Source organism: Aythya fuligula, chromosome 1, assembly GCF_009819795.1.
Source record: "Aythya fuligula isolate bAytFul2 chromosome 1, bAytFul2.pri, whole genome shotgun sequence".
Taxonomy (NCBI): Eukaryota; Metazoa; Chordata; class Aves; order Anseriformes; family Anatidae; genus Aythya; species Aythya fuligula.
The window spans coordinates 54,398,922-54,423,596 of NC_045559.1; the positions used below are offsets into that span (position 1 = coordinate 54,398,922).

The following is a 24,675-nucleotide window of genomic DNA, read 5'->3' on the forward strand; positions in this document are numbered from 1 at the left end:
ATGCAGGGCGGCGGCTGAGCCTTCCCCGGCGACCCCCTGATCCCCCCCTGGTCCCCTCTCGTCGCCCTGAGGAGCCTCGGCCCGCCCTGCCGCCGTGCTCCCCCCCCGGGGCCTGCTGCGGGCGCGGCGGGCGATGGAAGAGAAGGAGCGGAGCGCCCAGCTGCCGCCCGCCCGGGGCTGAGGGCTCCGCCCGTGAAGGGTCGCACGCGAACGGCGCTGCTGGGCCTCGGGGGGGGCGGGAGGGGACGCGCCGGGTCTCAGCGGGGTATGGGAGGTGGGTGGGGGGGTGCTGTGGGGTGTGAAGGCGGGGTAACGCGGAGCTGAAGGGGCCGGCCGCGGGGGTAAAGGGGCAGCGGGCTGCTGGCCTCGCTCTTGGTGGAGAGACTCGAGGCGCCTTCGTTGCTCGCCGCCCGCCCCGCGAGAAGATGAGTTGCGTGCCATGGAAAGGTGACAAGGCCAAGTCGGAATCAGCGGAGCCGCCCCAGCCGCCGCCACCGCCGCATATTTACCACGAGAAGCAGCGCAGGGAGCTGTGTGCCCTCCATGCCCTCAACAATGTCTTCCAGGACAGCAACGCCTTCACTAGGGAAACCCTGCAGGAGATTTTTCAGAGGTAGGACGCTCCCTGCGCTGGCGTTGGCTTCCCCTTCTCCTCAGTTGCTTGGAGGGATCCTCAGGTCTTATTTGGGGTGAGAAACAGAACAAAGGTGTTCAGAGTATGCCACTGCTTTGAACTGAATAATAGCTTCTTTTTAAACACCTCTCCTGCCTCTTTCCTCCCTCCTCTCCATCTAGAAACCCCCCCTTTTTTTTCCTTGTTTCTCAAACGACTCTGGCTGCCGGATTTGGGTCTGAAAGCTTTGTTGCAGGTGCTGTCATGTGCTTTACTGCACCGTCTCTTCCCCCACACCCACCCTAATGCATCTTCTACCCACCTTCCATACTCTTGTCCCTGCCTGGTGCCAGTGTGTTGCCTTCGCATTAATAATGGAGGTGGGGATGGACTTGAGAGAGCGAAAGCAGCAGGAATGACAAAGGGGTCACCCCCAAAACTTCCCCATTTCATCCTGCAAAACTTCTGAGCTGTTAGAAATCAGAAGCTTTGCCCATTGAGGGACTTACTCAAGCAGTTACGTGAAGTTCTTCAGGTGCTGTAGGCTTTCTTCCGTGCTGTGAGATCCTGGGTACTCTGTCAAACCGGATTTGACTTCAGAAGCTAGATCCATGTTTTCTGCAGCATTGTTAAGCATTTCCTGGCAGCTTCAGATAACTAATAAAAGCATTTTTGAGTTTTACTGGAATAACTGTAAATGATGAACGTGCCCTGTACAACAGCACATGTTTTACTCGCTGTTTTATTTATGTTGTTTATGGAAATTGTCCTGAGCATGCCTTTGAAAACCCTGATGGCTTTTCACTGCTGAAAAGCTAAGGAATCAAAGAGGAAATGGAGTCTCCCCCTGATGCTCAATCTGCAGCTCTTAGAGTTGTTAGAACAATGTAGGTTATGCTTGGATACCCGTTACCAGCAACCAACAGCACGTTGCGCTAGCTCCATGGAGCAAATCACGCGCCGTGGCAGCAGTTGTGTGGGTCCTGTTGGACAAAGTGGTCTCAGGGAGCTGCTCGCCTGGTGCTGCCGTCCCAAAAACGAGCGCATTTGTGGAACAGGGGCTTGACTCATCGAGTACACGCCTGCCTTTCTTTGGTGAAAGAATCGTGGTGATGGGCAGCCGCAGCTATCAGATGGCCATGCTGTTTATGACGGTGTTGTAGAGAATATTCCTATTCACCAAGAGGAGCTGATCCGCAGCGGTGTGAAGGCGCTCTTTGTCCAGCGGAAGGACTCTGTGGTTTTGTTCCAGAGCAGCGATTGTCAGAATCTCAATCGCAGATGGATTCCTGTTGGCGTGAAGCACACCAAGGCAGTCCATGTGATAGAGGTAGTGCGGTGATCTAATTAGTTGGTTCTATTGAGCTTGGTGAGAGAGAATTAGTGCATTGCCTGGAACTTCTCAGATGGAGGTGCTGCTCCTCTGGTGAGACCGCTTGCCCTAGAAGGAAGAATTTCTCTCTCCTTCCAGCCTGGTTTTGATCCATTTTAGCATTCAGGTCAAGATACGCAGTTGATTCAACCCCACAGAAGTATGGAATAGCCGTGGAAATCTGTCAGAAACAGATGAGCTATAAAATAGGCACAAGAATTGCCACCACCCTTGCATCTGCGTTGGGTTCTTACTTGTCTGGCTCTTCGACTTGCCTTTCAGTATCATGGTCTTAGCTGCCTTTATACAGCGCTTCTCCGTTTCTCTTTCCTGTGTCTCGTCATAGTCTGTGCGTTAATGAATGTGACAAAGGACCAAGGAGTGTATTTAATACGCTGCAGGAATGGTGCTGGGTACAATTCTTATTTTCTTTTTTAAGCCTGGTGTTGACAAGGTAGTGAAATCGCAAATAAGCTTAAGCTTTCTGTAGCGCTGACCACGTCCCTTGAAGAATAATTGAACTGCGTTGCTTAATCATTAATTTCCCTTTTGTTGCACTTCACTGCTGGAGGCCAGTGTCCTCTGATTATTATCATTATCTCAAGTGTATGTCAGAGCTTGCTCCGAGCTCCTCTCTGGTTCTGTAGCCCTCCCTCTCTTCTCTTCCCTAGTCCAAGAACTGTCTTTTTGATATTTCTCTGGCTTTTGTTCCAGGAAAGGAGATTGTTCGTTCCAAATGTTGTATGGAGATGCAAACAAAACTGCTTTGCTTCCCTTGAGCCTGTTTGTTGAGATCTGGTTAGGAAAGACAACTTTGTGTTGGAGTTTGGGCCCGTTCCGTTAGGACAACATGGTGACGAAGGTTTGTGACTTAGGAAGCTTGGAAGGGTTATTACTAGGGATTCTGTCTAACTTTGTCAGTCTTCTTCAGTCTCTAGATAAATAATTTTATTATTATTAAAGTGGGGGAAGGCAATTTTGTTCCTTTGTCTAATCAGAATCCTTCAGCTGATGACCGGACATCATTTAGGTGCATGTGAGTAGGAGTGTGTTGGGGTAATTCTTGATGAAAGTTTGTTCGTGGGTAACACTTCTTAGTGTGTTGCCTCTTATTGTTTTTTTTTTTTTTTTTCCATCTCACTTCTGGAGCTCTGAAAGTTGCAGGAAAGGACAAAGATACTTTCAGCCCTCGAGTGAGCTTGTCTCTGGAAAACTGCGCCACAAGGGGGTGCTTGTGCGAGCCAAGCCCTGTTCATTGGGAGGCTTTCCTGGCTTGCCAGTGCTCATGAGAGCTAATAGGTTGAAGCAGTGTTCCTGAGGAATTAGTTGTAGCTGAGTGATCTTGCTTTATGGCCATGCTGGCGGGGCTGTGACGAGCTGCAGCAGCATCTCTGTGATTATAAGGTTATCAAGCAGAGCAGAGAGTTGGAGGCTGGGATCTCTGACTTCCTGCAAGTGCCACGGCCTTGCTCAGAAATGCCCAGCGGCAGGTACTGAGAGATTTTGGGGTTCCCACGTTGTTCCAGGCTCTTCTCCCCGCTGTAGGTAACACAGCAGCCTTCCCAGGTTGTTCTTCAGTAGTTGGCTGCGCCACAAGAAGACACAGCTGATACAAAAAATTATCTGTCCGTGCCTTTCCTAGCCTTGGCTGGTCTGAAACGCCCTGCCCTGTAGCTGAACACAGAGGTGCTGAGGTGCTCTTGTGGGACGAGCGGTGCCTGCGGGACTTGCACCGTGCTGAAGGCCGAGCTAAGGCTGTGCAGGAGCATCAGGAGCATGGGGGGATGGAACCAACGTGAAGGAGAAGCCGGGGAAACATAGGTAGCTCAGTGATGTGAAACATCTGAGCCTTGTTCTCAGCACTCAAAAGAGCAGCCCATCACAACAGAACTGGGCTCAGGCTTCACTTTCTTCTCTGGCATTGCATGAGCTTGCCCTGAGGGGCTCCCAGTTTCCCCACCGTGCTTGTTCCTCCAGCAGCTGAAACCCATTTGTCCTCATCCTTTTTCCTCCTTATAATGTCTCTTGGGGGAAAAAAATACTTATAAAACTGTGAAAGTGACTGTGGCATTTTATTATTATTATTGGTACGAGTCTCCATCTTTTATGACTTGCATCCATCATCTGTGTTTGTAGACAGCAAATAATCCTTTTTTTCCCCATAATAACACGATGGACTGTGATTCTGGATCTTTACATATTGCACTAATACAAGTGGTGTCTTGGCAGGCTTATTAAAGCTTAAAAGATTTGTTAGCAGCAAGATTAGCTGTTCAGTTCCCTACAGCAACAGATAGATGTGTGTTGTAATTTTTTAGCAGAGGCGGTGCTTCAGAAACCCCCCAAACCCAAACGTCTTCCTGACTTTGTGTGCGAATACCCTTCATTCACCAGCAGGGGACAGGAGAACGACTTTTCCTGCAGCCAGCCTACCCTAGCTCTTGCCATCTCATCCGGTCATCAAGACTGATGGTGACTGTTAAACTCTTGAAGTCATGATAACCGTCGTTCTAAACGGCAAACTGGCGTTTGTTCCAGCCCTCAGCTGAGGGAATGATAATTAAAGCACTGTTCAGAAGTATCAATGAGCTCAAGGAGAGGAAAAAGCTTCACACTTTGCAGTCTGTCATGTCAAAGCTAGGATCCTCGGTGGTTTTGTGTAACAAAGTTGTTGCTAATGTGTTATTTAGCCCCCTTGGCTTGAGGGATGAGGGGAAGATGGACTAGTTCATGGTTAAACAACAAACAAACCCCGTAAAAACAGGCGTAGAGATTTATGGCAATTTTGGAATACGGGTTCGACAAGCACCTGCTAGAGCAGCCTCTTGTTCTGTTTGCAGGCTGTCTCCCAACACCATGGTGACGCCCCACAAGAAGAGCATGCTGGGGAATGGGAACTATGATGTGAACGTAATCATGGCAGCGCTTCAGACCAAAGGCTATGAGGCAGTTTGGTGGGACAAGCGCAGGTATTGAGAAATTGTGTGATTCCAGAGATGGCTGCTGTCTGTAACGAAAAAACACACAAAAAAAACCCACAAAACAGGTGATGTTAGAGTACCAGAACGTAATATTCTTGCCGTTTGTTCTCTGCACTCTCCTAGGGATGTTAATGTCATTGCCCTGTCCAACGTGATGGGCTTCATCATGAACCTGCCCTCCAGCCTTTGCTGGGGTCCCTTGAAGCTCCCCCTCAAGCGACAGCACTGGATCTGTGTCCGGGAGGTGGGAGGCACCTACTACAACCTCGACTCCAAACTCAAGGTGCCAGAGTGGATTGGAGGTGAAAGCGAGCTCAGGTGAGTTTGTTCAGTTGTTTTCGTGTGTATTTGTGGGTTTCTCTCCTGTTCTCCCTTCCCTGCTGGGAATTTAAAAGTCCTTAAAAACTTGGGGTGGAAACATTTGTGGTTGAATTCCATGGGATGCCCCGAACTGAGCCTGCTGGGGCTGCCCACAGGCAGCAGCTCTCCAAGCACTGCTCCCTCAATGCTCCGTCCCACGGGGTCCATCCATCCATCCCCCAGGAGCAAACTGCTCCAGCACGGGTCCCCCACAGGCAGCAGCTCCCCCCAGACCCCTGCTCCTGCGTGGGCTCCTCTCCACAGGCTGCAGCTCTGGCCCGGGCCCTGCTCCTGCGGGGGCTCTCCATGGGCCGCAGCCTCCTCCAGGCCACATCCACCTGCTCCACCGGGGGCTCCAGTGTGATCAGATACCAATCCGTTTGTGCATTTCCCCACAAAGATCTTTCCAGCTTAAAGCGATGCAAATCTGCCGCACAGGGCTTCTGGTAGATTTAATCGTGTGTGTGTGTGTGTTCTGTTCTTCAATAAATCTGGGCTTGCTACGGAGTGAATTTTGGAAACGTGGGCTGGAAGATAGCGGAGAAAACATTGATTTGACTTTCACAGTTACTGCGATTAATCCAGGTTTGTTGTTAGCAAAAAGCTCATGGGCAGGAAGGGGCTGCAGAACCACGGCGAGTGGCTGGGTGGCACTCTGCTGCTGTGAGCTGGGGCGAAGACATCCGAAAGGTGGTGTTGGGGAAAAAAAAGAAAAACACCACCACAAATATTCCAGGTTTCTGTTTTACCTTGCTGCAGGAAATTTTTGAAACACCAGCTGAGAGGAAAGAACTGTGAACTCCTGCTGGTGGTGCCAGAGGAGGTGGAAGCACATCAGAGCTGGCGAGCTGACGTGTGACCCGGACCCACTCTGTCCTTCCACTACAGCTCTGCCCCTTTTCGGAACTCCTGACGTCCTGAAACCTGGATAATGGGTGCCCCGACTCTTCTCTTCTGGACCTTCCTTTCCTAGGCTCTTTCCTTTCTTCCTTGGTGCAATAGGGCAGTGGCTTAGGACACTGGGGGCGGTGGGTGGGGAAGAATCGAGGGCAGAGTGGAGGAAACTGGAAGCTAATCACTTTAATTACAAAGGTGAGCGAGCTGTGTGCCCTTCAGCTAACCAGAAGGCGTCGCGCTCTTTAAAAACTGGGCTTTGGGACCAGGGCGCATGGAAGCCTCTGGCCTCCCTTTCCCCAAATCATCCAAGGCTGCGCGTGGTCAGTAACTCCCCGCAGAGCTTACTGGGGAGGAGCAGGGGCCGAGCACGCTGCCGCTCCTCCGCGCGTCTCCAAAACAAGTAGTCACGAAGGCGTCTGCAATTCCTAAGAACACTAGGACTGGTACGGGGCTCAGCACGACCCTGCGCTTTGTGGGGTGGCTTGTGCCAAGAATTAGAGAGGGAAAAAAAATGAAGTGTCATCTTCCAAGAGTTTCTTTGGGTAGCTAGAGGGTTCCTCCTCAGGATCTCCGAGGATTTCTGTCTGTGCCTGAGCGGTCGTTTGGCGATGTGGCAACAGCAAGCGCAGGCTCGTGGAGGAGTGTCAGGTTTCTGAACGTGATGGAGGCGGCAGTCTGCATGGGCTTTGGTACTGTCCTGGGGTTTGTTTTCTTCAACATCTGAGGCTGCTTTGGTTTTCTGCGTGGTCACCCGGTGGTTTAGGGGCTGCTCGGTGAGGGGAATAACCCCGAGGGGGTTTTTAGAGGAATTCATTCCCTCTTTACTTCCCTCTTTCCACAAGTCTAGCCCGCGGTCACAAATGTCACGCAGGATGTCCCAGAAGGAGCTTTTCTACCAGGGAGTTTAAAGTTATGAAGGCAAAAAATCATCCTAGGGAGGGAAGGTTTGGTAATAGTTAGGTTTTGCCTTCCTGTAGTCGCTTGCAGCTGATGTGGGAGGTGCAGAGGCTCCACCAGAACCTTCAGCCCGGGGCCTGGTGGTTGAACCAACTTCTCTTTGAGCGCTGGCTGCCAAACATTCCACTAAGGGCAGGTGGCTTCTTCCTCCCCTCCCTTCCGCGGGGGAAAACGTGACCGGCCGCGGAGCCTCCGCGGGGGGTAGCGAAGCCTCGGAGGGCTGCGGGCTTTTCACCCCCTCTCAGTTCTTTGTCCCTGAGAGCTCTGCGAAGCGCGAGCAGCTGTTTGGAGCCGGACGGGAGCGCTGCACCGCGCCTCGCCGTCCCCAAGGGCAGAGGCCGTGCGACGTGACAGGACCCCGGTGGCGTTCGCTGTCCTGCAGCGCGCTGAGCGCAGCCAGCTCCTGTGTTTTAAGAACCCAAGGTTTCTATAAAAAGTCCCGTTTCGTAACACATTCCAGTGACCGATACCAGCTGGCAGAGTTTTTAAACACTTCACAAGCAGAATGCGAAGCCTGCAGCCATTCTGCTCCTGACTTGAAGCCATTTCTTCAAGAGAGGAAGGGGGGGAAAAAAAATAAATAAATCTCAACAGCAACATTTTCTATGCTGATTGAAAATCGCACTTTGGAGAAACCCTGTTTGCATGGAAACTGCAAGCCAACGGATCAGTGCACAATATGCAAAGATGTTTTAAAGGACTTTGGGGCTGCTGTGCCTCTCCTCGCCCGTCAGCACCTCTCCCGTGGGGCAAAATAGCGTGATCCAGCTGCTCAGGTAACGGGAACTGACCGGTCACGGCCCTGGGGGCAGCGAGGCTGCTGCGACGGGGTGGGCACACCGGCCCCATCCCGCGGGGAGGGGGGGGAGCCCGTGTTTGTTTTCTTGCTTGTTTGGTTTTGTTAGAGCCTCGTCTTGGGTTTGTTTACAGAGATGTATTTTGTTTAACCAAATATGAAAAAAAAAAATGGGAAAAAAAAAAAAAACAATTTCCATATAAATGTCCTATCACTTCTGTATGTTCAACTGAGTTGTTCTGTAACAAATTATGTAAAGGAAAAATAAATTTTTTTTCTTTGGTTATAAAATGGAGGCCTTGGGGAGAGTTAAGAACCCCGGGACTTGGTGGTGCTGAGGCAAAACCTCTAGAATCAGAATTCTAGATTTGTAAAATCTCTCTTAAAAACTCCCTCAAATTACCCCAAATTTTCCCAGCCCTCCTCCCCCTCAGCAACACCGGGTCTGACCAAGAAGGGTCCCTCCCTGCACAGCCCCTCTCCCCTCGAGGAAAGAACTGAGGCTCTCGCAGGGCCGTCTATTAAAACCACACTGCTCAGGTTGGATTTATTTAATATTCGATACAAAAAAATATGCAGCTGATATCTGAAGGCCTACTCTACGACGCGGAGGATCAGCACGGACGTGATCTTTGTTAACCTGGGCGGCTGCTCCCTCGGTACTCCACACGCACACACACGAAGTCGCAGTGAAAATATTCGCACACGTGGCTGCCCAGAGGATTATTTTTCTTTTTTTCTCCGGGGGTACAGCTACCTGCACCCCCTCTTCCTCCTCCTTCGCTTCACCTGCTGGAACAGTCGCTACTTGTTCTATCGCCGGTGTCCTGAGGCTTCCAGGTAGCCCCGAAAGGTGAGGGTTTGGCCGCTGCCAGCTGAAGCCCGACTCGAGCCCCGGGATGGTTTAGGAGCTCCCCGCTTTCAGCTCTTTGTACCTGGTAGCGGCGCGATGACTGACTGAAAGAAAAGACTCACGACTTGTACAGGGGGGAAAAATGCAGGCAGGAGCCATCATCAGGTCCAGACGGGGGGAATTCCCCCCACACACACGTTATGAACAGGTCAATGTCCCGAAGTTATAACCAAAAATAAAAACAAACAAACAAAAAAAATGCCCTGACCCAACAAATCAACAGTTCAATACAGCATAATCTCAAGGTCTTCCCACATGATACGAATCCAACGCAGCTCCTACAAGTTAGATTTTTCCAGACAGCGGAGGGAGGGCCCCTGGCATGCCCCCAGACAGCCCCGTGTTGGGTCCGAGGAGGATCTGTAAGAAAGAATCGATTAAAAAACCAAAGAGAATCCGTAAAGAGGCTGCACCTCGCTGCCCTCCCCCAGCTGGAGCGGGGCCAGTGAACACCCCTGGGGCCAGGCAGGAGCCAAAACCACAGCACGGCGCAAATCACGCTCCGATTTCCAGAGCTCTGCCAACGCCTGATGGCTGCGAGGCCGTGCGGGAGCCGGACCCAACGGCAAGGAGAGGGCTGCGGCGTTTCAGCCTCACCTGTCGCTGCTGCAGCTGCTGCTGCTGCTCCATCTGCAGCTTTTCGGTTTCGAAGACGACAGGAAGCACGAGGATCATGAAGGAGGTGGTCCCGATCCACAGAGCCGCCCTGGAGAACCTATAAGGAGGGGAAGGCGCCGTCGGGAAGGTTCCTCTCGGCCGCTTGCAGCCGCTCGGCGTCCCCAAAGCCCGCCCCCGGCGGCCGCCCTCACCTGTACACCTTCTGCGCCACCGTCAGCGACAGCTCGAAGGTGGCGCCGGCCGCCGAGCGGACGCTCTCGGGGAACATCTCGGTCAGCCCCCACAGCCGCTCCGCCAGGGTCTCGTCCAGCTGCGGGAGACAAACGCGGGGTCAGGGCCCTGCCGGCCGCCAGGGTCACCCCGCTCGGGTGGTTTTTCCCCCCCCTGCGCTCCCCGCTACCTCCTCGTCGTCGTCGTCCTCCTCCAGCTCGTCCTCCAGCTCCTCCGCCTTGCCCGCGCCGCCCTTGGGCAGCAGCTCCTCGGCGGGCAGGGGCGCGGGGGCGGCCATGGCCAGCAGCGCCGGGGACGGAGCGGGGCAGCGAGGCGCAGGAAGCGGAACCGCGGCCGCGGCGGCGCCGGGGGAGGAGCGGGGCACGGCGCGGGGACAGCGCCACCCGGCAGCGCGGAGGTGGCAAACAGGCGGCGGACAGTCGGGGGTTTGGGATCCAGGCAACGTTTAATGGGAAAAAGGGGCGAGGCTGCGCTGTCTCAGGGCGTTAGGTACCTGCAGTTACACGGCCGCGAAGGGAGGCTGTAAAGTGCTCCGATAAAAAAAGACAAGTGGCGATTAACAGCGCTGTGCTGCGCCTGATCAGGCGCTGCAGCATCTCTTATAGGACCCACAGCACCACAGGCATCTTGTGCGTGGAACAGAGTCCCTGTGTTAGTACCGACACAAGTCCAAGGCATGCTGCCCGCGGGGGCAAGGAGGACTCGTAAGCCAGCCTCCTGGCTCCCTCCTCCTCCAGCCAGCTCCTCTTCTTCTTCTTCTTCACTTCCTCCTCCGGCTGTGGCTCTTCAGTTCCTCCAGCTCCTTCTCCATCAGGTGGGACTCGGCGGTGGTCTCGGAGAGCTGCGAGGCAAACAGCGAACAATGAGGCGCTTTCCAAAAACACCACAAAAATTTACAGCCGCGAGCCAGCACCCGTGTGAGAGTGTGTGTGTGTGTGTGTGTGTGTGTGTGTGTGCCAACTTCAGCGTGAGGGGAGTGGAGATGCCCCGCTCAGACAGCCCAGCACAAGGGGCAAACAGCTCAAGTTTCTGCTGAGCGCAGGGCTCCAGCCGCAGAAGCAGCTTTCCAGTTTTAGAACATGGGAAGAGCATACGGAAAGGAAATGATGAAGGAACGCATTTTTTTCAGACTGACATAGAGGCGAAGTCATTTAATGTGCTGAGAATGTATACACAAACCCATTGCAGGAAAAAGGTCTCCAGATTTTGAGTGTGAAAGCTGTGAGTGTTGTGTAAGGCTGAGTTTCAGTGAATTTACAGCTTGGGAATTCCTTCACCCAGAGGCCTGCATGTGGAGAAGATGGGAGACCACAGGGAAGATCCTGGAGCTTTAATCTGTGACCAGAAAGTGTGACTGTAACGTGACTTCACGTTTAGGGCAGAGCCTGGAGTGGCAAAAGTGATGTACTCCCTGCTAAGAGGAAACATGGCACTTGTAGGGGTTCCTGGCCAACCCAGTCACGCTAAAGCCAAACCCTGCTGCTGGAGGAACCTGTCCTCTTGCAGGATGAGCAGGTAAGGGCATACCCCCTGCAGTAGGAGCCGCTTCCTTCGGTGCTCCCAGAACCCTTCATGTGGGCATTTCCGCGGCTGCAGACAGGCGGAGGTTCAGTAAGGACTCACCATGTCCAGCAGAATATCCACTTTCAAGCGGAGCAGGTTGTTCTCCTCCTCCAGCTGCTGGTTCCGTTTGCGCAAGCGCTGCATTTCCCTGCGATCTCCCGTGAAGCTCCCTGACTCTGGAGGAAACAAAGAGACCGCGATAAGGACCGTCAGCCACCCGTGACCATCGCAGACCCGCACACGCCGAGCTGCGCTCTACCTGCCACCCACTGGCCGTTTTCAAACTTCAGGCTCTGGCCAGCAAGGTTCATGGCGGGGCTGCCATACTCCAGGCCCAGCTCGATCTCACGGGTGGATCTATCCATCTGCAGGGAGAAAAGCACACTGAGTTTTACAGGAACACAACGCCACCACCACCACGTTCTCCCATTTCTTAGTGACCAGGGTCCCGATTTGAGTTGTCAGGCTGGCCCTGGAGCCAGGAATCCTACTCATCCTCACGCACTGCCGCAGCAGAGGACCATGTCCTCTCATTACCATGCCTGAACTTCCTCCCACCCAAACATATAGTCCAGGTTGAGCAAACAAACTTTATCCCTAGAATGAAGACACCATCTGAGAATTAAGAGGGAGATGCGTTCGCTCTTTACAGTCTGTTGCATTCAGAGTGGCGTTGGCAGCCAACACGCTCATCTCCCTGGGTTTTAAACCACCAGGGGAAGCCTTTTGGGGCGGTGTCTGTGGCGATGCAGACCCGAGCCACCCCACTCGTACCCTGGCACCCTGTGACCCCCACCGGCGGCTTACCAGGTGCAAATTGGAGAGCGAGGCGGCTTTGCGGGGCGGAGTCTTCTTGGGGCTGAAGGTGTTCCCGAAGAGAGGCATGGCGCTCTGCCCTTCCCGGAGGAGAAGAAGAAGAAGAAGAGCGAGGGCTGAGGGCTGAGGGGCTGAGGGGCCGGGTCCCGCCGATGGCCGCCCCCCGCCTGAGGCGGCTCCGTGACGGGACCGCGCCCCTCCCCCACCCGCACCCCCCTCAGCACGCGGCCGCCTTCGCGCCTCCGCGGCCACGTGACCGAGCCGAGCGCGGCGGTTGGCTGGGGGGGAGCGGCGCGCGCCCGCCCGTGACGTCAGCCCCCCAACGGCTGCGAACCGCCGCCAGGCCCTTCCCGCCCTCGCCCCCTGCCCCACAGCGGCCGGCGCATGCGCGCTCGCCACCTCCCCCCCCCCAATACGGCCGGGAGCTGGGGGGCGCGGGCCGTACCACCCGAAGGGACGGGGGGAGCCACCCGCCCGGTCCGCGCTGAGGAGAAGCCGGCTGGGCAGAAAACCCCTTAAAGCCAACTCCCTTCTGGCTCCGCTTTCCCCTCCCGGCACCTCAGTAGCGCAACAAGCGGGCTCAGCGAAACACCACCCCCCTCTCCCCTCCTCCCCCCTACCCCCCCGCCCTCGCGGTGGTTGGGTCTGCCCCGCCGTGCGGGGGCGGCAGGAGCGGGCTGTTCCATGGGGATAAGGGGGGGGGGGGGGGGAAATCACCTCAGCGGGGCAGCGACCCCCGGCCGCTCCGCGCAGTGGGCTGCTCCGCCGCGTGGCCCGGCCGCGGTTTGCGGCCGGCGCGTCGCCATGGCGACGGCCCTGGGGCCTGAGGGGGGGGGGCTCCTTATAAGGGCAAATGGGAGCGGGAGGAACGGGAAAGCAGTAAAAAAAGGAGAAAATGAGAACGTAGGCAGGCGGTTAGAGGGGTTTGTGGAGGCTAGGTGGGGGTTTTGTGGGGCTGCGGGGCCGCTCAGCGCTCAACAGCCATACGTGTCTGTGAGGAGGGTGGGAAGTGAGGCGGGAAATTGGGAATAAAAAGGGGGAGAACGTAAAGTTAGTTATGGGACGGGAAACCTGCCCCTAAATGCGTGCTTGTGGGTCAGAGACCACGCAGGAATGAAGAACTCGGTTCCTAACCTTTGCTTTCGTACCCCCCCCCAACTGTTCTTAAAGGCATTGAAAATGTTGAATTTCCAAATAAATGCTCAGAAGAGCTCCAGAGGGGAGAAGAAACGCCACGAGATGCTCAGAGACAAAGGCACCAATATTTCCATTATAAACACTCAAGGAGTTTGTTACTGGAGGGGGCGAGCAGGCTTTAAACGTGCCCTGCCAGCTCGGTAGGGGTAGTCACGTTCCCCTTCCTAGAGGAATGCCATATTCTGTATAATAAGTTATAATTGTATTATAATTGTAAATAAATATATTCTGTATAATAACAAAAACTGTATTATACAGTTGTGCATGTGAGTTCTTGCACTGGGCAGGATGAGCGTTGTAGTAACGCATCATGACTAGTACAAAATTAAGCAGTCTCGTTTATCCAGGGCCTCGCAGAGATCCTCTGACAAAGGCGGGCTCAGAGAAAGGCAGGCAGCCTGTCCCCACCACCTTGGCGTGTGACATGAATGCGTATTTCTGTACACATCATGGCCGTGCACACAGATGCTAGTTTGTACGGGGAGCCTTTTACAGTCCGTAGGGCTCGTGAATGAGAGTTTAGAAAGCTCCAGAAGTTTGAGAGCAAGAGAAAGAGGTTCAGTGTCTGGCTTTCAGAATGATTTACCTCAGGAATCTTTCTTCCTTTGCGTGTTTTTACTAAATTTCATTTCTTGCCAGACTTAATTTCCTCGAAAAATGCCGTGGAATTTCCTCGCTGCACCAACCTCTCAGGCTATCCTGGCAACAGCTTTTGGTGTTTTTATCTCCACTTGTATCAGGTAGTTATTGGGATGAACTGACCGTTGCTATTTATAGCGTTGCCTCTCAATATATTGTATTGTTCTCCTGCCAAGGGATAGCTTGACATGTGACTTTAGATGTGTTAAAAGCATTATGGTAGAGCGCCGTGTTCTGTGCCTGTCACTTTGTTGGGAAGGGAACACCTAGTGCAGTCTTACCTCCCAGCACAATGAGTATGGAGATCGCTTAGGATTTGCAAAAGCTTATTGAACACTGAGGAACCTGCATGCTGCAGTCATCATGTAAGGAAACCGCGTATCTTTTTATGAAGATGTCGTTGAGAAACCTGGTGGAAGGCTGAGAGAGTGACAGGATGAAAGATGGGGCTGTAGCACATGACAGTGTAAAAGTTGTGGAATAGGTTCAAGCTATTCTTGGTGGCCTAATTTGGAGCATCTTCAGGTTTTTCAGGTTGCAATCAATACAAAATTGATGCAATCAATACAGCTTAGATGATCTGAGAGACTCTTTTAACTCCACAGTGTTTCTCTTGCCTTTTTTCATATACACTGAGGTAATATTGTTCTGTTATATCAAAAGTTAGAGAGAAACTCCACTGACTAGTGAACTTAGACAATCCAGGCTTATTCTGATGTCAAAGAGAACATTCATTTTAATTATTGCTGCTTGAAGCTTGCTGTATTCACCGGTGGGCTAAATAAGACTGAGTAGACTGAGTGTAAAACATATACCTTTTTTTTTTAATATATATAATTAAATTAATTTCATGCCCAATTAATTTCTTCAGCAGTGAGGTAATTTGTTACCTCAGTGTTCTGCAGTTAATTAAGCCCTTTCTTCTAGCATTATAGATACCAGAATACGTATCTCACCTATATTTTATTGATGAAGCAGACAACTCTTTTTCTGTTTCTCTTTTCATTATAGTCAGCTCAAGAGATAAGAGGCCAGCTGTCTCACCTCACTGCAAACTTCTCTCCTCCTCTGACTGTCACAGTTTTCACCACCAGGAGGCCCTCACTAAAATGTGTATAGCTAGGCAGAGGAAACAGTCAGTCAAATAAGATGCAGAAATCCATCATCACAGAAGCAGTCTGGAACTAATACTTATCCTATAGAGACTTTCACAGTGATGTGTAGGCATCTATTAATTGATTCTTACAGGGATCCTAATACGCAATCATCCGTTGTACTGTGACTTTTGAAGACACGGAGGTGTAATGGGTGTTACCCTTAAATTAAATCACCAAGTGATAACCAGGAAAGTTCATGCCTTTGTCTTCTGGATAATAAAGTTTTATAAAGAAAATATTCAAATGAGGGAAAAGCACTGTTCTAATTTCTAGTCACTCATTTTTGCCCTCTATGTCTTACCCAAATAATATACCTTCACCTAACACATATGCCTTCGCTCTGAGCTTATTACTTATTCTTGGGTTCTTCATTTTCTTCTTCTCACGGAGAGCTTTTACTGTCTCCTGAAGGTTCTAAATAGCTATATTAGCAAACTGTCTGATTGTTCTCTCTTGCTGACATCATCTTCCTTAAAATAAAAAAAGGAGAGGGAGAAATGTTTTAATTCTTCTTTTGCTAAATATGACAGTTCTATTTAATTATAGGCTCTGAATCAGTTGAAACAAAGAGTGTGTATGCTTTCAGGTCATGCAGATAGTACAATCGGAGGTTTGTCTGAACTAGTGAACTGATAACAGTGTATTGATACTTGAGCTGGCTATTCAAGGCTTCAGTTATGCCTCTGGCAGAAATATGGAGTTTGTCATCCAAAAGAACAGTCTGACAGTGATCTTTTAAATAAAAACTACATGGATTTGTCATCTTTCTTTCCTTAAACCCTAGGTTTTCCCTTCATTGCTGAGTTGAGCCTTGTACATCTACTTCAGTTCTGGTTTCCCAAGATCATGTTTCAGTATTGATGAATTCAAGACACAGCTTTTCAGTGTAATTTCAGAATGGATGATAGATGAGAGTGGCTTTGTTCCTGTCAGGAAAGGCAGCTTAAGCAAGCTGTGAGCTGGAAATTGAGTTATCCCTTGTCTTTCAGTCTCCATCTTTTCCCTCCTTCCTTGAATTTGCACATATACCTTCATATTTATTTATGTAGGCCTTTCTTATATGTACTAACGTGTACAACATGTATCCTTGGCTCTAGAAACACGAAAAGTGGATATAAGGTCATGATGTTGTACAGAAATTTCCCAGGCCTCTGAAGAGGCTTTCAAGTGATTGCTCAACCAAACTGTTCTACCTGGCTACTCCTTGCTTGCTTCCCTGTCTTTCGTCTCATTCTCATTGCCTCTTGCTTTCACAGTCATCCATTTCTGTGAATCTCTTTAGATTTCCTCTCCAGGAAATCACGAGACATTAAGCCTCCAGTCTATGGCATCCTGATACTGGATTCAGGGAAGCAGCCATACCAGGAAAGGATTTGGTCTGGTTTTTATGCTCTGTGGTAACCCTCCACAAGTGGCAGTGGCCAGAGACAAGATGTTAGGCCTTTGGGTTGATCTACTCTTATTTACAAAGGAGAGCGAGCAGGGCCTGCATTCTAAATCCCCTTCTAAGCTTATTTTTATCTCATGTCTTAGATGGACATCAGCTGGGCTTTGTCTAAGTGCTACTGCATCATGGGATAATGGGAAGCTTAGTATGTTTAGCACACTGTATAGAAAAGTACCAAGTATCTGGTCATTCACTATTCCTTCTTTCTCTCCACTTAGGCACACTGGCAATGCCAAGAGCTACACTGACTGGGACTGCTCCCATTTGGAAACAGGGAAAATCAAGACAAACAACCTGCTATCACCAAAGACAGTAAAGTAGTAAGTAGTGAGAACACTGAGGTAACCAGCTCTCCCTAGTCTCTCTACGAGTTTAATGTTCAAACGACGTGGTCATTTTTCTCCCCAGGATCCCTTGGCCTACAGGTCTTACTCCAACTCTTTTTGTTAAAAAGGCATGTCTGTGGACTGGCTTTTATCAAAAGCAAAATTAGAAATAATGAAGGGTTTACATTATCTGGTGTCTACAGTACCATGGGAATGGACTGTGTGGCCCCAAAAGTCCTTTCCATACCTGGTGTCTGCTGTAAGCTTGTATGTAGTTGAAGGAGCTTTTCAGGTTTTAGGGGAATGCATATGACTGCTCACAGAAAACCTGAAGTAGCCTGGGGTAAAACTATTTAGAAACATCCAAGATTTAGAATCCATTTCTAAGAGACCTGTGAAGGCCAGGTACTACAGTACGTTCAGCACTAATTTATTATTATTATTATTATTTTTGCATCATTCTCTGGGGTAGCAAGGGATGCAAATGTGAGACCTACTAGGGCCACATGAGGTATTCCTGACAGCTCAACAGCTGTCATAAATAGCTGGATGGTGCTGCTGTGTTTTCTAGTGGTAAAGCAGGATCTTTGTTGATTCACACGGGGAAGAACCCTGAAAATACAAACTGTGAATGTAGCATCCAAAATGAAAATGACGGTTGTGTTGCATGTCCAAGAAAAATAGACATTGTGGAGGGTGCTCTCTGCATAAACTTGTTTCTGAGTCTTGGATTCAAAACTGATGAACTGTTTTTCATTCTCCTTCCTTTCCCCACATTCCTTCAAGATGACGAGCAGTCCAAAGAAGACTAATAAGCACTCCCTGCAAGAATGTAATGTAATGCTTGCAAAGATGTGCAGCCACCAAGTGGATGTGTCACAGAAACTAAGGCTTTCTTTGGAAGAATCCATTGCTGACTTCTTCGTCTTGTTCCTATTACTGACAGGTTTGTTTCTTTTTGTTTTTGATCAGTTTGTCTGTCAGATGATGTAAAAAATGAATTTTTTCTTAACCATTAAGAAAGGATCCCCTAAAGTCCTCAGGAGTTTTCTTCTTTTCTAAGTTTGGTCTTACTAATTTCCATCTCATGTCCTACAGCAGCTTTTCTTCGCTGGTTGTCTAGGGATTCTCATCATAGGTCAGCCTTCCACAGGCAGTGCTCATTGTCTCTGTTATGGTCTGCAGCCAAATTACAGTAGATATTTCCTTCTGAAAAGAAGTAAACGAAGAACGTGACATGGGAAAAACAATTCTCAGTTTTGACTTATGCACCAAGTGCTTCAATATTTTGAAGAATCTCATATTCAATATTGTGAGGGAGGAGGTGTTGTACTTAGGTACTTGTTCCTAGCTCACGTGTCTATGTAATTTGATTCATTTTGGAAATAAAAGCAGGTGAAAATGAGTCCCTGAAGGTTTAGATCTTGTCAGTCCAAGAGAAAGCGAAATTGTCACAGGTGAGCAGGCAGGCTGTTTCCACAATACAGTCATTCATCCACTGGTGAAGTAATGTGCTACTTCGGTTCCAAGATCAAACAACTGGTGGCGATAACTTGTTGTTGGGAGTCATGTCAGTATGCCAAGCCTTGTGCAGGACACGGGAAAGCTTGTAATTGAAGTTGAGACAGGTGAGCCAGCGTTCAACAGGTTGCAAATAAGGATGAACAAGTCAGTAAAAAACAACAACAACAACAAAAAGATTGTGGTTTCTGAAACAAATATCCTAGTTCGGTATTTAGTCACCTATAGAGGTAGTTATGTTTTCAAAAATACTCCATAATAACCATTTATTTTGCAGCTAATGCAGGTGCCTGGCAATTAAGTTTTGGCTGTTTAATTAGGAGCTTCTGATTTAGTTGTTTTGAAATCTTGGGACCTGAATTACTTGTATGATGGAATAATGTAAGGACATTTCCACTGTGCTTGGACACAAATTTCTTTAAAATGTCTAACAGAAATTCACTGTTATTATGAGTCATGGTTTTGTTAGTGTTTTAGAAGAAATGAAAGATGGCTATTTGTCGCATAAGGAAGGGAAAAGTTCTCAGCATAGAGAGCAAATAAAGTAAGGCAGAAGGAGAAAGTGAGAGAAGGCTATTTGGGCAAAGTAGGATGGAAAAAAGTGTGAGCAGTGGAAGGAATGGCAGTGGTAAATGTAGACAGAGGCTGCATTGAATAGGAGGCTAGGAACGCTGAACCTGATACAGAAGCCAGTGAGAGCATTCGAAGTCGGTACTGACAGACATTTATTTCTCTAGAGATGCTTTGGAAATACGTTGAACCAAATTGTGATTAAATTGAATTTAATAATGTGTATATTTTTCTTGTATTGTACGCTGAAAAAGTGGAAAAGAAATGGGTGATCAGTCTTAAGGTCTGCTCATTCTGTTAAATCCAACCCCCTAGAAAAAAAGCTGGCAAGAGATCAAATCATTCTCCTTAAAGTCCAAAATAAAGTATGCCAGGCATTTTCTCTTATATTCAGTGCTATTGCAGAGGACGCTTACTCTGAGCACAGCACACAGAGCTGTGCTGTGCTCAAGATCAGCTTGCATCTTGCTGATTTCTGCATATTTTTGTAATGAATGTTTGTGTTGTCCTGCCTGCCAGCAAGTGGAAGCAACAACTTCTGTTTCTCTTGACCAAGCACATAGTTCAGTGTGGTTTTTTTTTTGTTCTTGTAACATGCACTTTTACAGCAATTATGCCAGGCTCTAGGTCACTTTTATCCTTTGGAAACCCTTTGTGTATGTTTAAAAATCATCCAAGTGAACTGCACGCTGCCAACGTGTCAATTTGTCTCGCCACAGCCAGGGTCCTGCCATTACAGAGTGTTAGGAGAAGACTTCTCACCCACACCGCTTTGTCATCGTGGAGCAGCAAGGGGGAAACAGATTTCACTGAGTAACTGCGCAGGGAATGGGTATTTGGAGTGGATTAATTTGCTTATTAAACTGACTCAAAGAAATACAGTAACGATGTGATGCTAGTGCCACTTTTCTTCTGAGACCTGCAAATTGAAACTGAGAAGATGAGCGTGTTGTGCTTTATTAATTTTGTTAAAGGACTTTATGGACTCAATAAATCTCGAGGGAGGCTATCTCCAAATTTGCTTCTGTTGGAGACAGCTGACTTCAGCAATGTTAGGCATTCATGGTATAATTTAATCAGTTATTTTTTACGAGATGGAGGCATTATCCTGGTGTCACAGCTATTTTCCAAGCCTGTAATTGCCTTCTACCACACTGAAATTTCTCCAGCAGCTTCAGCAGGAGAGGATGTTTTGATTCGTCTTCACATGACTGCAGCGTGGTGTTGCCAGCACTAGTGGATGCTGTATTTTACCCTAGAAACAGTTATATCTCACTTGTGGATGAGCTAGGCTCTTTAAAGAGAATACATGAAAATTAAGGCATTATTCCCACCAATGTGGTAAATGACTCAAACTTTTCTTCTGCCTTTTTTTTTTTTTTTTTTTTTTCTTGAAGGAACTATGACGTGGACAAGCTTCTAGCAAATACCAACCTCATCATGCCTTGGAAGCAAAGTCCTCTAAGTCCAAACAAGGAAAAGTATTAAACAGTGACTTTTCCAGGCATAGAACTGGGATGAAAAGGTAAAACATATCTTATTTCACTAAGACTTTGCAGGCTTGCTGCTCAGAATGTCTTTGCTCTGCTGTAACGTGTCCTCCCCATATGAGGAGCAGGAGGGTGCGTGTACATATACATATGTATGTGTTTGTCAGTCCTAGATAGCTGGAACCCATCGGAGCTGCTTGCATGGATATCCTCTTGTGTGTGGCTAATTAGTGCAAATACTTCCTTGGGTACTGGGTCCACTGGCACATGCTAAATGAGGGCAATCCAGACTCGGTATTTATTTCAGACCTCCAGACCCAAGACGCAGAGCTGGAAAAGGATCAGAAAGAAAGCGTTTGGAAGCAGTCTCAACATATGCTGAAAACTAGAAGACTAAAAATAGCACGTCATCCTAGAGAGGTGATAAAGTGTTTGGAGAAGGATGGAAGATGTTGTGGTTGGTTGAGTGAATTTTTTCTTTCTCCTGCTGCCATAGCTCGTCTTCTTTGTTGGCATCCACATATGCCGTGCAAATACAGAAAGATCCTCAAGGGCAGTTGCTCGCATACAGGGAGTATGGAAGTGGGATTGCTTTGCAATTTTTAGTGTTGCTTTTTTGTCAGTTTATCTCCACAGATTCTGTCCCTAAGCCAGTAAGGTCCCTTCCCCGTTCCCTGTTAGAACCGTCCATCATCCTAAGAATGGGTGAGAGGACTTCCTTCCTTTGTCTGGAAGCAGGTCCTCTAAGAGATTTTAAACAATGTTTTGTGTTTTTAGTCTTGCAATTATGATAGTTCAGGATTCTGTAGCATTTTTGTCCTTCTCAATAGGCTTTCTCCAGCATTTGCTCTTTAGGAATTTTAATACTGTGTTTGGTGATGAACGATATGCTGCGTATTTATTCCAACAGTGTCTGGAATTTCCTTCCCTGTTCTTTTTTTCTATCAAATATACATAACTTCCTCCTGAAGGAACACCCAGAAAAGTCCTCTGCCTGGGTAGTTCGGCCTCCTGAGTCGATTTGCAGATGCTTTTACTTTCGATAGAGTTCCTTCAAGGTCACACAGTCATTGTCCTCACAAACGCCTGGGGTAGAAGATGGTTGTTATTCTCATCAGCTTCTTATCGCCAGTTTGCTGTTGAACTTAGTGGGACTTGTGCACCTGTACTGAGTTTCAGAGACTATTACATGCCACTTATAACCATCAAATTCAGAGGAGGAGGGCATAAAAACTTACTTTGAGGTATAGACAGGGGAAATGTTTAAGAAGCAGACACACTTCCATTAAGGCTGGTAAAGAAACCATGATAATCCAAGGAAACTCGAGCAAGGGATGAAACAAGAATAATCAGGTTAATCAATCACTGAAGTTTAGAGGTGCAAGACTGGAGATAATTATTGGCTGGGCCATCACTGCAAATGAAGGCTTTATGTATAGCAAAATCAAGGAAGCACGGTATGTTAAGCCGGCTACAATTCTTCTGAGAGTTCTAAATGTTATTCTAAGCTGAAAATAACTGTGATGAGGCAGTCAATGCCTATCCACGTTTTAGAATTTGAAAAGAAACTGCTCATGATCTCTTCTGGCCACTAGCCTGGCAAACATATGGAATACAAATGGAGCAAGATTGTTTTTTTCTGTGGTTTACATACAAACTCACTTGCAGAAGGAGCAGCAAAGCCAAGAGTAGAAAACTGGCCAAAAGAAGAGCACATCTAGTTCTGCAGTATGGCTTTCTTTTAGAAGAAAAGCTGCCGCCAGCTGAGAAGCTGAGCTTGAAAGCCTTAACTTTTCCAGACTCATCAAGTATGAAGAAACACTGGAAACACTGCGAAAATCATTTGTTTTTCAAAAGTAGAAGTTCCTCAAAGCTTGTGGGGTGTTCTGGTTTTTGTATTTCTTTTTTAAGAAGAAATGTCTCTAATACCAGTGCTGAACCTCTTCCAAGTGTGATTTTAAAAATATCTTTCTTGTAAAATGTCATTTCTTGATGTGACCAGTAAATTCTTGTGTAACCTGGAAATCAAACTTTTATTATTATTATTATTATTATTAGCTGTACATTAAATACATTCTTGTTTCTGAACCATGCCAATGAAAATGCTGCCCTCAGTACAAAACAGAGCAGTGTACTCAGAGTCATTATTCAACTTGCTTGACAACAGAAGCGCTCGGCTTCTGCGAGCTGCGAGCTGGGATATATTAAAGGAAAAAACATTCCATAAATTATACTTTTTTTAGCTGTAGCACTGAAAAACTCCGCTCTTCTGTGTTTGGTGGATTAAGCTGCTTTATTTCGTGTCTAATGTAGATTAATTTTCAATGCTGATATGTGAGTAAGTTGGATAAGCATCGACTTTTTTGGCCATAACAGTTAAGACAATATTTGCAGTACTTCCAGCTTGTTTGTCTTAGGAGTCAGAATTTCTTTGGTGCGAGGAATATACATGCAGTCCTGTGTCCTGCCGCATGGTAGGCCCATCCATGAGTAATTTTCCTGTTGTAACTCTTTCAGGTGACTTTTGATGAAGATTGAGTCAATTCTGCCATTTCACTTGAGTGAGATGAAGATGATTCACCCACAGACTTGAACCAGCTCTGTGACTGAGCAGTAATTCAAATGCAGGCTTGTCAGTAGCATTGTCAGTGACTTTGAAGGCTGGTAACGATTTCATAGGAAATAAAAGTAGGATGAAGAAAGCAGTGGTAAAATTCATCTGACCTTAGAGGTTAACAAAAATGACCAAAGATGTGTGTAAGTGCGTGCAATTACCCTTCCCACTTAGCTACATATGTAGGCAGTCTTATTCCATAATTAGCCTGTTCTTCCTGTTTATCATAAAGTTGATTAAGCTAAAGTAGAACAACGTGCACTTACTCCAGAGCAAAAATCTCCATGTGTGGAGTTAGTCAAGAGCAGTTATTTTGGAATTTGCAAAAGCTATTTAGAAAGCTCTCCCAATGTAAAAAAAGGCCTGTATCTCCCAAAGTAGTCATTTCATGATTCAGAGGAGCATATTTCCGCAACTGCATTTTGTTCCTTGTAACAAAGATTTTGTGCAGAATTTCACTCTGAAATTGATAAATTGCAGAAGGTCGCAGCAGCAGCAGCCCTCCTCATAGGACAAATTATTTTGTTAAAAATGAAAAAGGCTGCTTTTTTTTTTCAATGCTACAATTTCATTTCATTTCATTTATTTATTTATTTATAATATGTTAGCATAATTAGATACGTGTTCAGTGGTAGATTTTAAAAGACTGAATTTTAAGCTACAGCCAGGATGACTGCTTAATCCATGTCTGTTTTGGTACTGGTCTGCTTGTTAGCTGGGGCAGTCCTTGAGCTTCTTCTAGTTTATCAGCCACCAGTGAAATTTAGCAGTGGGTATGTCAGGCACTAATTAGGGACACACACTGCTATGCTCAGAATCTCGTTTATGGACAAAGAGGAAGTACATATAATGCAAAGCCAAGAATTTATTGTTGGTGTAAGTGAAATCTTAAGAGTCTAATGTTTATTGATCCAGCTGTAACTTACAGAAAGAGCAATAATGCAGTTACAGTCCTTCTATAAAATCGTAACTCACTTTTTGGTTTCTATCCCTTTTCCTTGTATTTCACTCCCTCTTCCACTGCTCCTGTGGGTTGCAAGGTTGGTGGCTACATTCTAGTGCGTGTGGGGAATGTTGCAGAGAGTTGTCCCACCCGGAGTCCTTCACTGGGAGAAATATGATGTTCATGGCAGTGGTTTTACATTACATCTCATTTTGCTGTGCACAGTGCATATTATGTATGTTAGATACTATTTCTTTGTTTCTACCAAATCCAGTTTTGTCCAGCTCCAGGCCTGCATTTCTTTGACTGATCACCAGTGAGCTGTTTATAGCCACCAATTCTCCAATGCCAAGCCTGTGCCCTGCCTCTTATCATCACTTGCCTGTACTCCTTTGCATCCCATCTTGTCTGCAATTTTCAAGGCCTCTGCTATCACATCAGGCCTGTATTTCTCCACGCTACATCATTGTGCTAGCTGTAAATCTCTCATTCTACATAATAAGTGCTTGTTACTGCTATTTTTATAAATTGATGGCTGTACAACACAGATAAGCAGAAGCAAAACAAATTAGCCACAGACACCTGGTCAATTATGGAAACTGCTGTCCCAGCTAACCAAGTAAAACAAAGTTACAAAAGGGTCAGCAGAAGTTC

The 24,675-nt window shown here is 47.9% G+C and overlaps 3 protein-coding genes across 5 annotated transcripts; 1 reads left to right on the forward strand and 2 right to left on the reverse strand.

Moving 5' to 3' along the window:
- Positions 1-309: 309 nt before the first annotated feature.
- JOSD1 (Josephin domain containing 1) lies at positions 310-8,267 on the forward strand. Its single transcript, XM_032195286.1, has 4 exons — positions 310-613; positions 4,826-4,954; positions 5,090-5,284; positions 6,086-8,267. The coding sequence occupies exons 1-4, from the start codon at positions 426-428 to the stop codon at positions 6,183-6,185; spliced, it is 612 nt and encodes a 203-aa protein (XP_032051177.1). The 5' UTR covers positions 310-425; the 3' UTR covers positions 6,186-8,267.
- A 226-nt stretch (positions 8,268-8,493) lies between these two features.
- On the reverse strand, positions 8,494-10,053 carry TOMM22 (translocase of outer mitochondrial membrane 22). Its single transcript, XM_032195325.1, has 4 exons — positions 9,908-10,053; positions 9,699-9,817; positions 9,487-9,604; positions 8,494-9,249 (listed from the first exon to the last, which is right to left on the reverse strand). The coding sequence occupies exons 1-4, from the start codon at positions 10,013-10,015 to the stop codon at positions 9,175-9,177; spliced, it is 420 nt and encodes a 139-aa protein (XP_032051216.1). The 5' UTR covers positions 10,016-10,053; the 3' UTR covers positions 8,494-9,174.
- Positions 10,054-10,092: 39 nt separating this feature from the next.
- CBY1 (chibby family member 1, beta catenin antagonist) lies at positions 10,093-12,871 on the reverse strand. 3 transcript variants are annotated; one of them, XM_032195316.1, is made up of 5 exons: positions 12,835-12,871; positions 12,109-12,192; positions 11,561-11,666; positions 11,362-11,477; positions 10,093-10,579 (listed from the first exon to the last, which is right to left on the reverse strand). In XM_032195316.1, exons 2-5 carry the CDS (start codon positions 12,184-12,186, stop codon positions 10,499-10,501), a joined length of 381 nt encoding a protein of 126 aa, XP_032051207.1. In that variant the 5' UTR covers positions 12,187-12,192; positions 12,835-12,871; the 3' UTR covers positions 10,093-10,498. The 3 variants fall into 3 exon arrangements, with proteins under 3 accessions (XP_032051207.1, XP_032051188.1, XP_032051197.1); XM_032195297.1 differs by lacking the exon at positions 12,835-12,871 and adding an exon at positions 12,563-12,700; XM_032195306.1 differs by lacking the exon at positions 12,835-12,871 and adding an exon at positions 12,563-12,700 and having other exon boundaries at positions 12,109-12,197.
- Positions 12,872-24,675: the final 11,804 nt, after the last annotated feature.